General features: G+C 42.4%; 1 protein-coding gene across 3 annotated transcripts in view; it reads left to right on the forward strand.

Annotated features, from left to right (window-relative positions):
• The window catches only part of pik3cb (phosphatidylinositol-4,5-bisphosphate 3-kinase, catalytic subunit beta), a 92,354-nt gene that overhangs the window by 65,412 nt on the left and 10,789 nt on the right, over positions 1-16,153 (forward strand). For all 3 annotated transcript variants that reach the window (XM_047392050.1, XM_047392051.1, XM_047392052.1), the window contains 10 exons: positions 686-874; positions 1,520-1,641; positions 2,576-2,719; positions 2,822-2,921; positions 3,393-3,589; positions 3,691-3,800; positions 4,739-4,817; positions 7,758-7,925; positions 8,006-8,129; positions 8,210-8,355. In XM_047392050.1, the coding sequence (XP_047248006.1) occupies positions 686-874; positions 1,520-1,641; positions 2,576-2,719; positions 2,822-2,921; positions 3,393-3,589; positions 3,691-3,800; positions 4,739-4,817; positions 7,758-7,925; positions 8,006-8,129; positions 8,210-8,355 (1,379 nt within the window). The remainder of the gene's footprint in view (positions 1-685; positions 875-1,519; positions 1,642-2,575; positions 2,720-2,821; positions 2,922-3,392; positions 3,590-3,690; positions 3,801-4,738; positions 4,818-7,757; positions 7,926-8,005; positions 8,130-8,209; positions 8,356-16,153) is intronic.

A 16,153-nucleotide genomic window follows, 5' to 3' on the forward strand; every position in this document is an offset into this window, starting at 1 on the left:
CACGGAGGACATGTCTACACAAAGCTGTTCAGTTTTGTGTGTGTGAATCTGTGGAATGTTATTGGCTACAATCTGAATGTGTCTTATCTTATTATTCATCTGTACTATAAAATCTAAAGACCAATATTTACATTTATACTCTTTTGAAATAAAATTTACTAGGTTCATTTTTTTTCTGAGAAATTATTATATTAGCCCTTAATCATAAGGGCTCACTCCTAGTTGTTGGTTAGAAATTACAGAAGCTTTGATACAATGCTTCCCTCTTGTGGTTCTTTACAGTAACTGATGCTTGTCATTGTCTTGCTGTCTTTTCACAACCTTACTCCTGTTTTTCTTTTTCAGTCAACCAGTAAGCCAGTCGGCCTTGATTTTTAGTTGCACTTTTCATCAAAAGAAAACACACTTAGTGCTTTACAGAAACGATCACTTATAAAAGAATAAAGCAAACAAGCTCCTTTCAGTACTCAGTACCCCATCTAATCACCAACCTACCACTCACACACTAAAGTCCACACAGAGGTATCCGACGTGCACACGCAGACTTATAGTTCACCAGCTCTAACAATGGAAACACTATCTTTAATCCTAGCTGTCAATGATTGGAAATTACCCATGATACAGCACCTTTTCATTCCTTCTAAATTCACGCATTCTCCAACTTCTTCTCTCGTGGTGCTCTTAGGGTCGTGGTGGGAAGAAGTTCCACATAGAACTGAAGGAGATCATGGAGCGGGACCCACTCTCTCAGCTGTGTGAAAACGAGAAGGATTTGATTTGGACACTACGCCACGACTGCCATGAGAATTTCCCTCAGTCTCTACCAAAGCTGCTGCTCTCCGTTAAGTGGAGCAAACATGAGGACATGGCCCAGGTTAGCCAGGGTGTACTGTCATTGAAGCTAAAGATTGCCAGTGTGCTGCAGTTGTGTTAATGGCAGAGAAACAACCTAATGTTACAGAAAAAACTGCCAATTTCTCAAAGTGGCACCTGCTCAGAAAACATGAAAAGGTCAAGAGAAGAAAACTGATCTCAAAAACCAGGCTGCTTGTTCACTGCAGGCTCCACTGTGGAGGAGCTGTGGAGAAAAAGGGGATGACCTGTAGGGTGTGCTTGTTCAAATTTTTAGGCCAAGTCCAGGTTTTCTCAGAACTCCCTACTGCAGTTTTAAATGTGGATGTTCCAATCCCAGGTATTGGATCAGGATAATATAAAGACATTCGTGTCAGAGTCCTCTGGTAGATGTTGCAGGTAGTAGTAAATTGGAATAAAATGTATTTTTTGCCTGGAATAAACACACATTTGAATCGCCAATAAACAATGTTCAATGGGGATTGCCTATATTGAGACACCAACACCACATTTTGTATATTTCATCTTCTAAAGTTATTTAAAATCCACCCTTGTACTATTCTTACTGTGAACTGAAGTTTCATCTGCATTTTATATTATCCCCTGTTTAACCAAAGTGTTCCAATAAGCATTTAATTCTTTAGCTAATGAAGTATCTGTGTCTCAGCTCCAGGCACTGGTTCAGATTTGGCCCAAATTGTGTCCCAGAGATGCTCTGGAGCTCCTGGACTTCAACTACCCTGATCAGTACGTCAGAGAGTATGCTGTGGGCTGCCTGCGGGATATGAGGTAAATGCATGTATCGGTCTACTTTAATAAAGTGCCTTGGTAAAATATTCATGCCCCTTGAACTTTTAAGGTTTCATGTGAAAACTTAATGTGTTTTATTGGGGTTGCATGTGATGGACCAACACAAAGTAGTACATCATTTGTTGAAGTGGAAAGAAAAGTTTTAAATCTTTTACAAATTCGCATCTAAAAACTGTGGTGTGCATATGTATTCAGACCTCTTTTCTCTGATACCCCTAAATGAAATCTAGTACAGCAAATGTCCTTCAGAGGGAACAGAAGTCGAATAACAGTTGAATAAAGTCCATCGACTTGCAAATTAATCTCATTGCACCTACAGCAGATCTGTGAAAGCCTCAGAGGTTTGTCAGAGAACTTTAGTGAACAGCTAGCTTCATGAAGACCAAACAACACAGTAGACAGGCTAGGGAGAAGGTTATGGAGAAGTTTAAAGAAGGTTGAGACCAAATCTGTTTGTTTTGTTGTTTTTTACTCGCACATATGCAATCTGTTTGGCAAAAATCTGTCCACAACACCCCCTTGTTGAATTCTGGTAGTGGTGGCAGCATCATGCTGTGGGGCTGCTTTTCTACATGTCGAACAGGGAAGCTGGTTGAAGATGGATGGAGCTGAATACAAGGAAATCTGGAAGAGATTTGACTGGGTCAGAGGTTCATTTTCCAGCAGGATGACTGCTGTACATGTAGCCAGAGTTACAATGGACTGGTTTAGATCAGAGCATCAGAATGTGTAGCATTGGACCAGTCAAAGTCATGTCCAAACATTTCTATAGATCCAAAATACTCTGGTTTGGCTTAACTTCCTAGAAATATCCTTAGACCCATTTAAATATCTTCATCAAATTATTGCTCAGCAACAGCAACTAACCACCACGTCTCTCTTTTTTTCCTGTTTCTATCTCTCCTTCCACCAGTGATGAGGAACTATCACAGTACTTCCTGCAGCTGGTGCAGGTGTTGCGTTATGAGCCTTATTATGACTGCGCCCTCACCCACTTCTTACTGGAGCGTGCGCAAAGCAACCGTAAAATTGGACACTTCCTCTTCTGGCACCTTCGGTGAGTGACCAAATAAGCATATGCCATTACAATTTGCAGTAAAAACTAATGAAAAGGCATGACGTTTCTCATTTGTTCCTGCTGCATTTCTGCCCCCTACAGATCAGAGATCCACATGCCAGCTGTTTCAGTCCAGTTTTCCCTCATCCTGGAGGCATATTGTAGAGGAAGTATCCCTCATATTGAGGTTTTAAAGAAACAGGCAAGATACACTCAGATTTATCCAACCCCCCTCTAATCTATTTGTTGTGAATTAAATGAAACATACCTGTTACAAAGTGTATTGTTCTGCTATGGGCAGAAATGTTGGGCTTCCTCTTCAGATTTCCCATTACTGATGTTGGGCAGACAAGGGGATATTTTGATATTCTTGCTCTGCTATTGTTAAGCCTGACAAGGGCAAGATTTGTTGCTTTTGTTTTCTGTCTTTTTGGTCATCCTGCCCTTTAACCTTTGACCTCTGCAGTATGGGTTTTGAAAGTCACTGCTTCAGCCACTTCCTCCTCAACTATCTCACCACTTCCCTGCTGTAAAGAGCAAACACACAGTCTGGTTTATGGGAATGTGGGCACCTGTTGATGGCAGAAAAACTTTATTGGTTGGGTTGTTTGGCTGATTGGAAAACTGTAAAATGTCTTTCTAGTAGTTGAACTAGTTTGTTTTTTGTTGACAGGTGGAAGCTCTGACTAAGCTAAAGTCCGTCAATGAGCTAATCAAACTGGGAACCATTAAGAACACTCGTAGCAAAACGAAGGAGGCAATGTTGACCAAGGAGGCCATGATGACATGCTTGAGACAGAGCGGTTACTCGGAGGCTCTGTCGGACCTGAACTCCCCTCTTAACCCCAGTGTGCTGCTGTCTGACATCAAGTAAGATAACACAACTGCTCACTTGAGAATCCCCTCTCTGGCTGGAGGCAAATGGATCTGAGCCTCTGATAACCCTTTGTTCTCCGTTATTGTGCCGCTAGTGTGGAGAAGTGTCGCTATATGGACTCCAAGATGAAGCCTCTTTGGATTGTTTACAACAATAAGCTGCTTAATGGAGATACTTTGGGAATCATCTTCAAGAACGGAGATGGTAGGAATTATACAGTGATGGAGCTGGGGTTGGGAATTTGAAAGCACAATACTTTGCAAAAGTGTTTATTCTCTCAAACCTTTCCGCATTTTGTCTCGATACAACCAAAAGCTTTTTGATTTTTTGGACCGACAGAAAATGCCTGATTGTAAAGTGGAATCAGAAAAATGAATGGTTTTCAAACATTAACATATAGAAATGCATTTAAATTCTCTTCTCTTTACTTTGATAGGAAACTGTACTTAGATAACACTACACATGATCTCAGGTGGGGATATTATTTTGCAATCTGGTCAGGCTTGATGGGAAGATGGATGGCTCTAAATACAGGGCAATCCTGGACAGAAACCTGTTAGGGGCTGCAAAAGACTTGGATGAATCCCCACCCTCCAGCAGAACAATGACTAAAAATACAGCCAGAACTACCCTGGAATGGTTTTGATCAGAGCATATCCATGTGTCGGAATTCACCTGTTAAAGTGACATCTGAAACAAATTCAGAATCTGTGGCAAGAGCTGAAACTTGGTGTTCGCAAAAAAGAATAGGGAAGTTCTTCAGTTTCTAAATGGGCAGAGCTGGTAGAGATTTAACCCAAAAGGCTGTAACTGCAGCAAAAAGTTACAGCCATGTATTGAACCAGGGGGCTGAATACAGATGTCATACTCTTCTGATTTTTATTAGAGAGCATTTTAAAAACCATGTGTCCATTTCCTTCTGCTTTATAATGATGCACTACTTTGTGTTGGTCTGTACCATTAAAATCCTCCAAAAATACACTGACGTTTGTGTTCGGAACCTGATAAAATGGGAAAAGCTTCTTTAAGCATGAATACTTTCGCAAAGCACTGAACACAGATATTATTTTTCTTGAGTAAATAGCTTGTTCAGTTCCAATCAATGTATTATCTCAGCTTTCATTGTCCCTTTTTTTTCCTAGACTTGAGGCAAGACATGTTGACCCTACAAATTCTGAGGTTGATGGATCTTCTGTGGAAGGAGGCAAATCTGGACCTGAGGTGACTATTTTTTCTCTGCATGTGTCTCTTTCTCTGCGTATGTTGTTCAGGAGGGCGGACTCTATCAGGTTTTCTTGTTTGTGCTCTTCGTGCTGAAGAGGAAGCTTTGGGGTACAGCAGAGAACTGAACTCTTTAAACCCCATACTAGTTCGACGCCCAGTCCAGGCATTAATACACACTCCCACATGCTGACGTAATATTTGCATTTGGGGCTTAATGAAATCCACACTTGTAACACTTTCACAATCCCTGATTTCTTCCGTCCTTGTGCGTTCATGCATCTGGAGCTGTGCCATCAGGGGTTTTGATGGTTGAGCTTATGGGTGGTGCTTCAGATTTCAGGGGCACGGGTTCAGAGATCAAGTATTGCAACCGCAGTCAGTCTCCTAAAATAAAGATGCTTCCATACTGTTTAATATAAAATGACTATAATATGTCCTCACTTGTTATTGTCCCCAGGGATTTTCCACCCATCCTTACCACACAGTTAAAGTTGACAAGTCATGCTTTTTAAATCCTTTCTTTTCACCCTTAAATCATTCAGTTGTGGTCTCTATAAAGTGGAACTGCAATGCTTTGGTCTGAACTCCTTGTTATTGTAGCTCCACAGGCTTCTCTTTTACCTGTTCTGAGGTGCGTCTGAGAGCAACTCGTTTTGGTGCCGTCTCTTTAAATGTTGCCGAGGCGTTCACACCCCACTCCCAGGTCAAAGAGCATTTCACTCCACCCCAATCGGCCATTTTTGTAGTTTGACAGTAGAGATACAATTATCTAGCTCCTCGGAAGCAAGACAAAATGGTAAAAACTAAACTCTCAATGTAATAATATTCAAAACACGCAATCCGGTTCTGTCCTCATGGAGCTAAAAGCAGCACACAGCACTAACATAAGCAGAAGGCACGATGCTACTGCTATCAGAACAATGGCTAGGACATCATATCAACAAACGATAAATGAATGTCTAAAATAAAGTTTGTTGTCCTTTTAGCATTATTTGCAGCTTATCACTTTGCTGTGTCTGTCGTTTCCATAGATGGAAGAACCTGACCACTTAATCAGATAAAGTTTCTCAGCAAATCCTTCTTGATACTGCTGGAGGTTGCTGAAGAACTCATCCTTGAAGTGCCTTACTCAGACAGAGGAATTTCCCCACTGATGTGGGAACATTTCCATGAAAAATAAAATGTAACCAGGCACTTCAAAGCGAAACAGCTTCTTTCATGTTTATAGTTTAAGTTTCATGTTTCTGCCACAAGAAAAACAAAAGTTAAAAAAATGTTTCGAAAACAGCTAATATGATGTTCTCTAACCTGAACAGTGTGGCGTAGCTTAATAAAATCAGCAGTCTGCTGTCAGAACAACTTTTGTGTACAAATGAGAAAAAAACTAATGCATATCCCAGGCATTGTGGTTGAAAAAGGCAGGTTCAGGTGCTGGGCGATCTGCCTGTCTCCACCCCCAAAGGGAAGGGGACCACCTCCTGGCCCCGCGGGCTGGTTGTCCCTATGGGGTATCGGAACCTGGACCTAGGAGTATAGTGTGTGTATGGGGAGTGTGAGTGAGTGTACGACGTCCATTGCTGTTTGTCTTTACGTTGGGTGCGTGGTTGTGAGTGTTTTTATGTGTACGCATGATGGTGGGAATGTGTGATTGTGTGTGCCTGTGTTTTGTGTCAAGTTGGGTCTTGGGCGGCTCCCTCTCCTGGATCAGTGTAGGCACCCATCAAATGTGGGACATATTTCCTCCCCGTCACACTACCTGCTGGTGGTTGGTATCTCTGCCCGCTGGTGTACTTGTGGTTCTCGGTGTCCGGGGCTGGGTGCTTTGGTGTGTGCTGGCTCACTCCCGGTGGCTGCTTGCCGGGGCCTGGACCATTGGGCACTGTCGGTCCTCTGCTTGTGGAGTGATATGTCCCGGGGTCTCGGGTCTCTGGGTCCATGGCTGGATCTGCTCGGGTGTAGACGGCTGCCGGCGGGGCCTGTGGGCACGCCGCTGCAGCTCCCTGGGGCTTCTGCATTGTGGCTGCTGGGTGGTTCCCCTGAGATTCTCCCCTGCTCTTCTCTGGGGGGGTTATGGTAGTCCCGGCGGTGGTTCTCCTGGGGTTCCTGTGCTTTGGTGGGGCCTTTAGATATCTATGGCTCTGTTCTCCTCCGTATCTGTCCCAGGTCCAGGGGGGCAGGTCTGTGGCTACTCACACTCACTATTTCATATTTTTATGGAGAAACCTTGTATACACATGCACGCTCACACTCAGACCCACAGGTGTATAGATTCAGGTGTTAACAGATACACAAATGTTCTATATTGAGCTGCATTTCCGCTAAATACATCTTGCGTTGATAAGTACCGTGCACTTTTTGGTAAAAAAGCTGTCAATATGAGTATTTCTACAGGTGTAGAAGCAAGTAGGGTTTTATCTTGTATTCTCTTCATCCTTCTTTCTTTTCTCCTTCTCTCCCTTTTTCCTTTTTGCCCCACTCTCTCTTTCATGCTTCTTATTTATTTCCTTTTTGTTTCTGTCACTTTGTCTGTAACAATTTAAATAATCCCAAAGCAGTTTCTAATAAAGTTTCTTTTATAAATATCAAGCAGAGCTTTAAATCGTTAGCTGTAATGCTCCACTTTTGAAAGTAAATCTTTCTGGCTTTTTCTTGGCACTCAGACAACAATTCTGAGTGGTACTCTGCCGGACAGGACACGGTAAAAAAAAAAAAAGCATAATTATTCTGGTAGAGGAACCCTATTCAGTGTGTGAAACATGCATATCTTATTAGCCTCAAGTTTTTCTAGTCTTTACTGAGAGGTAATTTTGCATTATACACCTAAAAGTTGTATAATGCAGCTTGCTGAGAGTCATCAGAATGAGTCCGAATAGGACAGTAGCTGATGTCTGTTGCAATTAAGTATTTATCCAGTCGGCACTTTTTCTCTTTCTATAGGATTGTGCCATACGGTTGCCTAGCAACAGGTGACAGAGCAGGCCTGATTGAGGTGGTCTCCTCAGCAGACACTATTGCAAACATCCAGTTGACCAGCAGCAACGTTGCAGCAGCAGCAGCGTTCAACAAGGATGCTCTGCTGAACTGGCTCAAAGAGAGGAACACTGGGTGAGATGGGGATGAAGTTAACATGTTGGGAACTACAAAAAGAGGTACGCTAAGCATGATTATGTGTCCTGTGTTCACAGTGATGCTCTCGATCGAGCCATCGAGGAGTTCACCTTGTCGTGTGCGGGCTACTGTGTAGCCACCTACGTCCTGGGCATCGGAGACCGCCACAGCGACAACATCATGGTTCGCAGCACAGGACAGGTCAGACAAACACCAGATTATTAATCAGCCAACCTCCATCTATGTCAGTGTGGCCCACAGTTCGCCTTGTTTTCTCTCAGCTTTTTCACATAGACTTCGGTCACATCCTCGGCAACTTCAAGTCCAAGTTTGGTATCAAGAGGGAACGCGTACCCTTTATCCTCACACACGACTTCATCCACGTCATTCAGCAGGGCAAGACGGGGAACACTGAAAAATTTGGCAGGTTTGTTCCTCTGTTGTCTTTTTCTTTCTTTTTTTTCCTTACTAAATCTAAATGCACATCATGCTGAGACAATATTACTGAATCATTTAAAGGAAAAGCCACAAATCTTCTACTGAGCTTTTTTTGACACACACAGTGCAGTTTACTGATTAGTGTTTTGGATTTGGATCTGATTGTTTTGACCATTTTAAATAAAAAAAGGAGTGAAATGTAAGAATATGCAACAATAAACTAAACAGACACCTTGCCCAAATAACGGCTAGCATAAAGACTATGGGCCTCATGTACGAAGCGTACTTGCGTACAAAAATCTTCACACAACTCTGCATGTACTAAAATGAGTGTTGCCTGAAAGTGTGCGGAAATCCACGCAAACTTTTTCAATCCACGGTAATACACTAGAGTAGTAAAACTCACCTAAATACACTGAAATATGACTCCATTCAGCTTTATTACATTCATGGAGCATCAAACCTGATGTTTATTTTTCATGAGTTAAGCTTTTATGGTTTAAACCCAAGCAATATCAACTGAATCACTCATACAATAATGTAACACACCTCAGAAAATGATTGAAACAACCTCAGTCGAATGCTAACTGTAAAACTCGCTCTGTTTTTGTCACCTTTGGGTGTAATTGTGCATCGATCTGTGTGCTGAGGAGCATAAAATGCACGTGACTCATTTAAGGGACTCTTTCATTCTCACTGAAAAAGAAAACAGTGTTGATCAGCAGAATAATTCCTAACAAGTCAGGTTTGATGATTCCTAAGGTGGACACGTAGACAATCACATGTATATAAATAGCTGCATAAAGTTGTGCACAATTGTGGAATGATTGCAGCTTTGGCACAAGTGGAGGCTGGAAGAGGTCAGAGGGAGCCTTTTATTCAAAGATCCTACTGACCTGCTGGCACATGATGATGCATGGGTAATTGGCCAGTTTAGATTGCCCACTCAATTATTTTGGGGTTCTTCATGGAGCTGGAGCCAATTTCTGAACTGAATGTAGTCAGAGCTATGGACTGCACCCATATTGCTATAAGGGCCCTGTCTGTAAGTGAGTATGAATTTATGAATAGAAGGCACATTTTACTATTCAATATATGTGCAACCTATTTATGACGTGCTAATGTCTCACTAATTCAATGGCATGTTGGCCTCCTCAGCTCACGATTCCTTTATACTATAATAATTATAAGTGTTGGGAACAAACCTCAAGCAGGCTCTGTGCACGATGGCTGCTTCTTGGTGATTTTCTATTTTGTTTTTTATGAGGCGTCCTAAATGGTTGTAAAGATTTAAACTACTTCACGCAGTGTGTGTGGTGACAGTCTTCCTAATAGAAATATGGGAGGCACATTCATGTCATAATGCATCTAGAACGCTGTCTGGATTTAATACAGACATTGTAGAACTTGATGGGTTTGAGCTGACAATCTTCTTATTTCGAGTCAGGTTTGAGTCGCTGATCTCATTCAAGAAGTTGTTGGTTTGCTGTAATTCACTACAAACATCCCTCATGGTGTGTAGTCAGTGGTTTTTCCGCTGACAGGAACCGGTTTGGACTGTCACAGCACCATTGCCATGGTTATTTGAAGGGTGACCTCGGGTTATTTATACTACTTTCCATATGTATTTAGGGGCAAAGACTGGGCGTTCAATGCGCCACGCGTCGCTACGTCAAATCCACCGCAAACTGGGATGTATGAAGGCTACGTGTGCGGTGTCATGTCTACGCACAGTTTCGTACATCTGAATTTCTTTATGCGCCACAAGTTTCAGAATTTCTTCCTACTGCAAACTTTTTATATGAAAGCTGTGCACTCTTTTGTACATAAGGCCCCAGAAAAGACCAGTTTAGAACCAGTTCTTTGTGTTCTGGCATGTAAAACTAAACAAGCCTCAAATACCTGGCAAAAGCATTCATACCCATTAAAGCTTTCACATTTCAGGCTGTGACATCATTGTTTTACAGGCGAGCTGTTTTTCTACAGTGATTAAACAACACATGGATGAAGTTGTTAACAAATTAGGTGACTTTTGGAGGCAGTTGGTTGCACTCGGTGGTCTTTAAGGGTATTAGAGTAAAGGCTGATTAAAAATGCATGCCAAACTTTTCAGGTTTGTAATTTGCTATTACCATGTAAGTTTGAGTTTGTGGCTGTAGCAAACTGACAAAATGTGAGTAAAGTTCAACATGTAGGAATACTGTTGCAAGGTGCAATAGGCACTATAAAGGCATCGACTCAGTGTTGATCAAGAATACAGTGGGGAGGACCAGTGTTTAATACACTGCTGATTTTGCAGATTTTCCCATTTTCAAAGCATGTAGAAGTCTTTAATTTTTAGCATAGGTACTCTTCAACTGTGACAAAATTCACACAATGTGATTTTTCTGGATTTTTGTTTCAGATTCTAAGTAATTCTTTTGCATGACATTATTTAATGTCATGAAATGTGTTTGATACATCAGAAAAACACAATGTAATATATGGGACAGAAACCTTGGTTTGCAATTACAGTTATCAGACGTTTCCTGTAGTTCTTGATGAGGTTTGCACACACTGCGGCAGGGATTTTGGACCACTCCATACAGATATTCTCCAGATCCTTCATGTTTCAGGGCTGTCACTGGGCAATGAGGACTTTCAGCTCCCTCCAAAGATTTTTAATTGGGTTGAGGTCTGGAGACTAGCTAGGCCACTCCAGGACCATGAGATGCTTCTTACAGAGCCACTCCTTAGTTGCCCTGGCTGTGCCTTGGTGTGCTTCAGGTCGTTGTCATGCTGGAAGACCCAGCAGCGACCCATCCTCGGTACCCTTACTGAGGGAAGGCGGTTGTAGGCTAAGATCTCCTGATACATGGCCCCATCCATCCTCCCCTCAATACGGTGCAGTCTTCCTGTCCCCTTCGCAGAAAAGCATCCCCAAAGAATGATGTTTCCACCTCCGTGCTCCACGATAGGGATGGCGTTCTTGGTGTTGTTTGGGGTTGTACTCATCCTTCTTCCTCCAAACACGGCGAGTGGATTTTAGACCAAAAAGCTCTATTTTGTCTCATCAGACCACATGACCTTCTCCCATTCCTCCTCTGGTCATTGGGAGACTTCAGATGGGCCTGGACATGTGCTGCCTTGAGCAGGAGGACCTTGCGTGTGCTGTAGGATTATAATCTATGGCGGCATAGTGTGTTATTATTGGTCTTCTTTGAGACTGTGGTCCCAGCTCTCTTCAGATCATTGACTAGGTCCTGCAATGCAGTTCTGGGATGATCCCTCACCTTCCTCATGATCATTGATGCCCCACGAGGTGAGATCTTGGATGGAGCCCCAGACCGAGGGAGATTGACCATCATCTTTAATTTCTTTATAATTGCTCCAACAGTTGTCTTCTCACCAAGCTGCTTGGCTATTTTCCTGTAGCCCATCCCAGCCTTTTGCAGGTCTACTATTTTATCCCTGATGTTCTTACACAGCTCTCTGGTCTTGGCCATTGTAGAGAGTTTGGATTTTGATTGAGTGTGTGGACAGGTGTCTTTTATCCAGATAACAAGTTCAAACAGGGGCAGTTAATACAGGTAATGAATGGAGAACAGCAGGGCTTCTTAAAGAAGAACTAACAGGCCTTTGAGAGCTGGGATTCTTACTGGTTGGTAGGTGATCAAATACTTATGTCATGCAATAAAATGCAAATTAATTACTTAAAAATCATACAATGTGATTTTCTGGATTTTTGTTTTAGATCCCATCTCTCAACGCTTAAGAGTACATATGATAAAAATGAAAGACTTCTACTTGCTTTGCAAGTGGGAAAACCTGGAAAACGGTGTTTTCTGAACTACACTGCTGAAACAAATAAAGGGAACACTTAAACAACACAATATAACTCCAAGTAAATCAAACTTCTGTGAAATCAAACTGTCCACTTAGGAAGCAACACTGATTGACAATCAATTTCACATGTTGTTGTTCAAATGGAATAGACAACAGAGGGAAATCTTTGGTGATTAGTAAGACACACTCAATAAAGGAGTGGTTCTGCAGGTGGGGACCACAGACCATTTCACAGATGAAAGCAGGTTCACACTGAGCACATGTGACAGACGTGACAGAGTCTGGAGACACCGTGGAGAGCGATCTGCTGCCTGCAACATCCTTCAGCATGACCAGTTTGGCAGTGGGTCAGTAATGGTGTGGGGTGGCATTTCTTTGGAGGGGCGCACGGCCCTCCATGTGCTCACCAGAGGTAGCCTGACTGCCATTAGGTACCGAGATGAGATCCTCAGACCCCTTGTGAGACCATATACTGGTGTGGTTGGCCCTGGGTTCCTCCTAATGCAGGACAATGCTAGACCTCATGTGGCTGGAGTGTGTCAGCAGTTCCTGCAAGATGAAGACATTGAAGCTATGGACTGGCCCGCCCGTTACCCAGACCTGAATCTGATTGAGCACATCTAGGACATCATGTCTCGCTCCATCCACCAACGTCACGTTGCACCACAGACTATCCAGGAGTTGGCGGATGCTTTAGTCCAGGTCTGGGAGGAGATCCCTCAGGAGACCATCCACCGTCTCATCAGGAGCATGTTCAGGCATTGTAGGGAGGTCATACAGACACGTGGAGGCCACACACAATACTGAGCCTCATTTTGACTTGTTTTAAGGACATTACATTAAAGTTGGATCAGCCTGTAGTGTGTTTCTCCACTTTAATTTTATGTGTGACTCCAAATCCAGGCCTCCATTGGTTAATAAATTTGATTTCCATTGATGATTTTTGTGTGATTTTTGTTGTCAGGACATTAAGCTTTGTACAGAACAAAGTATTTAATGTGAATATTTCATTCATTCAGATCTAGGATGTGTTATTTGAGTGTTCCCTTTATTTTTGAGCAATGTATATTTAGACATGACATTTTGTCTGTCTGAAAATCCACCATCTTTACATTTCAATCATCTGCAAAGATACAGAATCAACTAAAGGTTTAATCTGTTGAACTGTTTTAAACTAGTTGAATAAATGTAAGGAAGTGGCTTATTTTGCATCATGGTGTGAAAAAGCCATTTAGCTTCTAGTGCAGGGCTATTTAATTAGCGGCCCGCAGACCCCCTTTGACTGGGCCACCCCCCAACTGTCCCAACATAAGCCGCAAAAACGCATTTAAATCATATTTGCTGTGAGAGTTTTTAATTTTCATACCCTTCCTCTTGTACTTGAATGCACCACTCCCGGTATCGTAGGAACGCCAGCCCAGAATACTCTTAGTACGACAACCGCAAAAATATGTCACTGGCAGGTCACAAACGTAAAATTGACCATGAAAATCGCCGTTTTAACCCTGCCCGGACTGATAAATACGTGTTTATTTTACCCCAAAGACTGAAGTCTAAGCCACTGTGCTTGATTTGCAATGAAAGCCCGTCAGTATTAAAACAATATAACATTCAGAGGCACCATGTTGAGAAACACCGAGCTTTTGGGACACCATTCCTGAAGGGACGGAGGAGAGGGCGACTAAGGTGCAGAGCCTGCTAGCATCTTATAACAGGAGTTGTTCCACATTAGTAAAGACATTTAGAGCACAAGAGAGGGCCACGGCCGCCTCACTGCAAGTGTCGTGGAATTTAGCAAAGAAATAACGACCTTTCACTGATTCTGAAACTGTCCGAGACTGTATGATTGCAATATTAGACAAGGTAATCCACGACGATGAAATCAAAGCCAGTGTGACATCTACAGTCAAAGCATGCCCCTATCAGAGACCTCAAACATGCTCAGTAGAAATATTAGCGACAGATGTGTTTGAGGCTCTGCTGAGCGACCTGAAAAAAGCTGAAATCAGGTCAATCTTGGTGGACGAGTCAACAGATTGGTGTGACACGGCACAGTTGTGTGTGTGTGTGCGTTTCTATGAAGCAGGACACCGGTGTTGTCGTGAGGAGCTGCTCTGCCTTCTACTCCTTAAAGGTCACACTACAGGCGAGGTGTTCTTTGATAAAATCTCGGCTTTCTTTCAAGACAGCAGGTTAGATATGGCTCGGGTCTGTATGCCTGTGACTGATGGTGCTCCGTCTATGACTGGGAAAGTGAGTGGACTGACAGAGCTGTTGCTCCGAGGATGACAGCATTGCACTGTATTGTGCACCAGACCGTGATGTGCGCAAAACTAAGACACTTCAAAAGTATAATGGACATTGTTATGGCGACTGTAAACCTCAAGCCTCCAGCACCGCTATTTTCGCCAGCTGTCTGACATGTCCGCAGAACATCACGACTTGCTTCTCCACAACGACATTAGATGTCTGTCCAAAGGGAATTCGCTGGAGCGCTTCTGTGTGCTCAAGGAGGAGATTAAAGTTTTCCTTCATGACAGCAAGCAACGAAGGCACAGGCGCACCTAAACCGCATAATGGACACAGACTTTTTAGCAGACGTGCGTTTCCTTTGTGATTTGTTCAAACACTTAAATCAGTTAAACCTCTGACTACAGGGCAGAGAGAAAACCATCATTGATCTGGTGGAACACACAGACTTGAGCTTAGGAAGAATGCTGCATTTTCTTACGCTACGCAAATGCATCACACCTACAGCACCTGTCACAGCGGTGAGATCGCATTTAGTTGCAGAACTAAAATCCAACTTTGCCAGCCGACTGGATGACCTTTCACTCCCTACAGAAGTGATGCATTTTACCAAAGACCCATTTCCTGCTCTTACTAAAGTCTGTCCGCCAGCGCAAAGAAAGGGGTCCCTTCTTTTAACGAGGGGCAGTTTATTCTTGAACTTGTGGACATGCAGTCATTCCTATCGCTGCCCGCAGAGCTGCGTACAAATGGACCGATCAAGGTTTGGAGTGACATGAATGTTCACCAGTTCCCAAACCTTAAGAAAATAGCTGTTACTGTGCTTAGCATGTTTGGCTCCACATATGTGTGTGAATCAAGTTTTTTCTCACATGAATGCAATCAAATCAAACCTGCAAAGCTCCATGACTGATTCCACCCTGCGCCATTGCCTTCGTATTGGACTGACTTCTTATGAGCCAAACGTTACTGCTATTGTTCAAAACAAAACATGTCACTCCTCACACTGATGTCATTAAGTCAGCATTACTTCGAATATGCAGAAGAAGCTTTAATTTTACAGTTATTAAATGTTCACTGGGTGCAATTCCTTTTGTTGAAATATTTAATGCACTGCCTAAGTTGACCTTTCTAGTTTAACAAATGCACTTTTGCAAATACTTCTAAAATGTTATAGAAGACTTTACTGTTGCAAAAAGTTGTTCCACATTATTTTTCATTAAAATATTCTGGTCAAGGTTTGGACCAAATGTTAAAATTTGCAATGCACTTGAATTATTTTGCTCATCATTAAATGATGCTGTATAAAGCCTTTATTGTGAACGCCTTTATTTATTTTTATGAATTAGTTCAGGTGGTTGCATCTTTAGAGTTAAGTCCCGAAAAATAATATAAGTAGGGGTCTTCGGCTCAGTCTCATCTCAATTTTCTAATCTGGCACAGAAGAAAAAGTAATTGAATAGGCCTGTTCTAGTGTCAAGGTTGCGCTGTTCTCTGTAAATAGTGTGACATCTCTGTTGATTATACATATATTTTTCAGGTTTTTTTTCACTCCTTTTTTTTTTTTTTTCCAATCATGGTCATAATAAACTAAAACTAGATCCTGTAATAAACTGGCTTTGATGCCAGGGAGCGGTTTAAAGAAAACTGAGGTCGTTGTTGCAGTACTGCCTTCCACCAGCAGGCTGCAGTAAACATTCACAACTGGAAGT

The sequence above is a fragment of the Girardinichthys multiradiatus genome, chromosome 18 (genome assembly GCF_021462225.1).
Source record: "Girardinichthys multiradiatus isolate DD_20200921_A chromosome 18, DD_fGirMul_XY1, whole genome shotgun sequence".
In the NCBI taxonomy this organism is placed as follows: Eukaryota; Metazoa; Chordata; class Actinopteri; order Cyprinodontiformes; family Goodeidae; genus Girardinichthys; species Girardinichthys multiradiatus.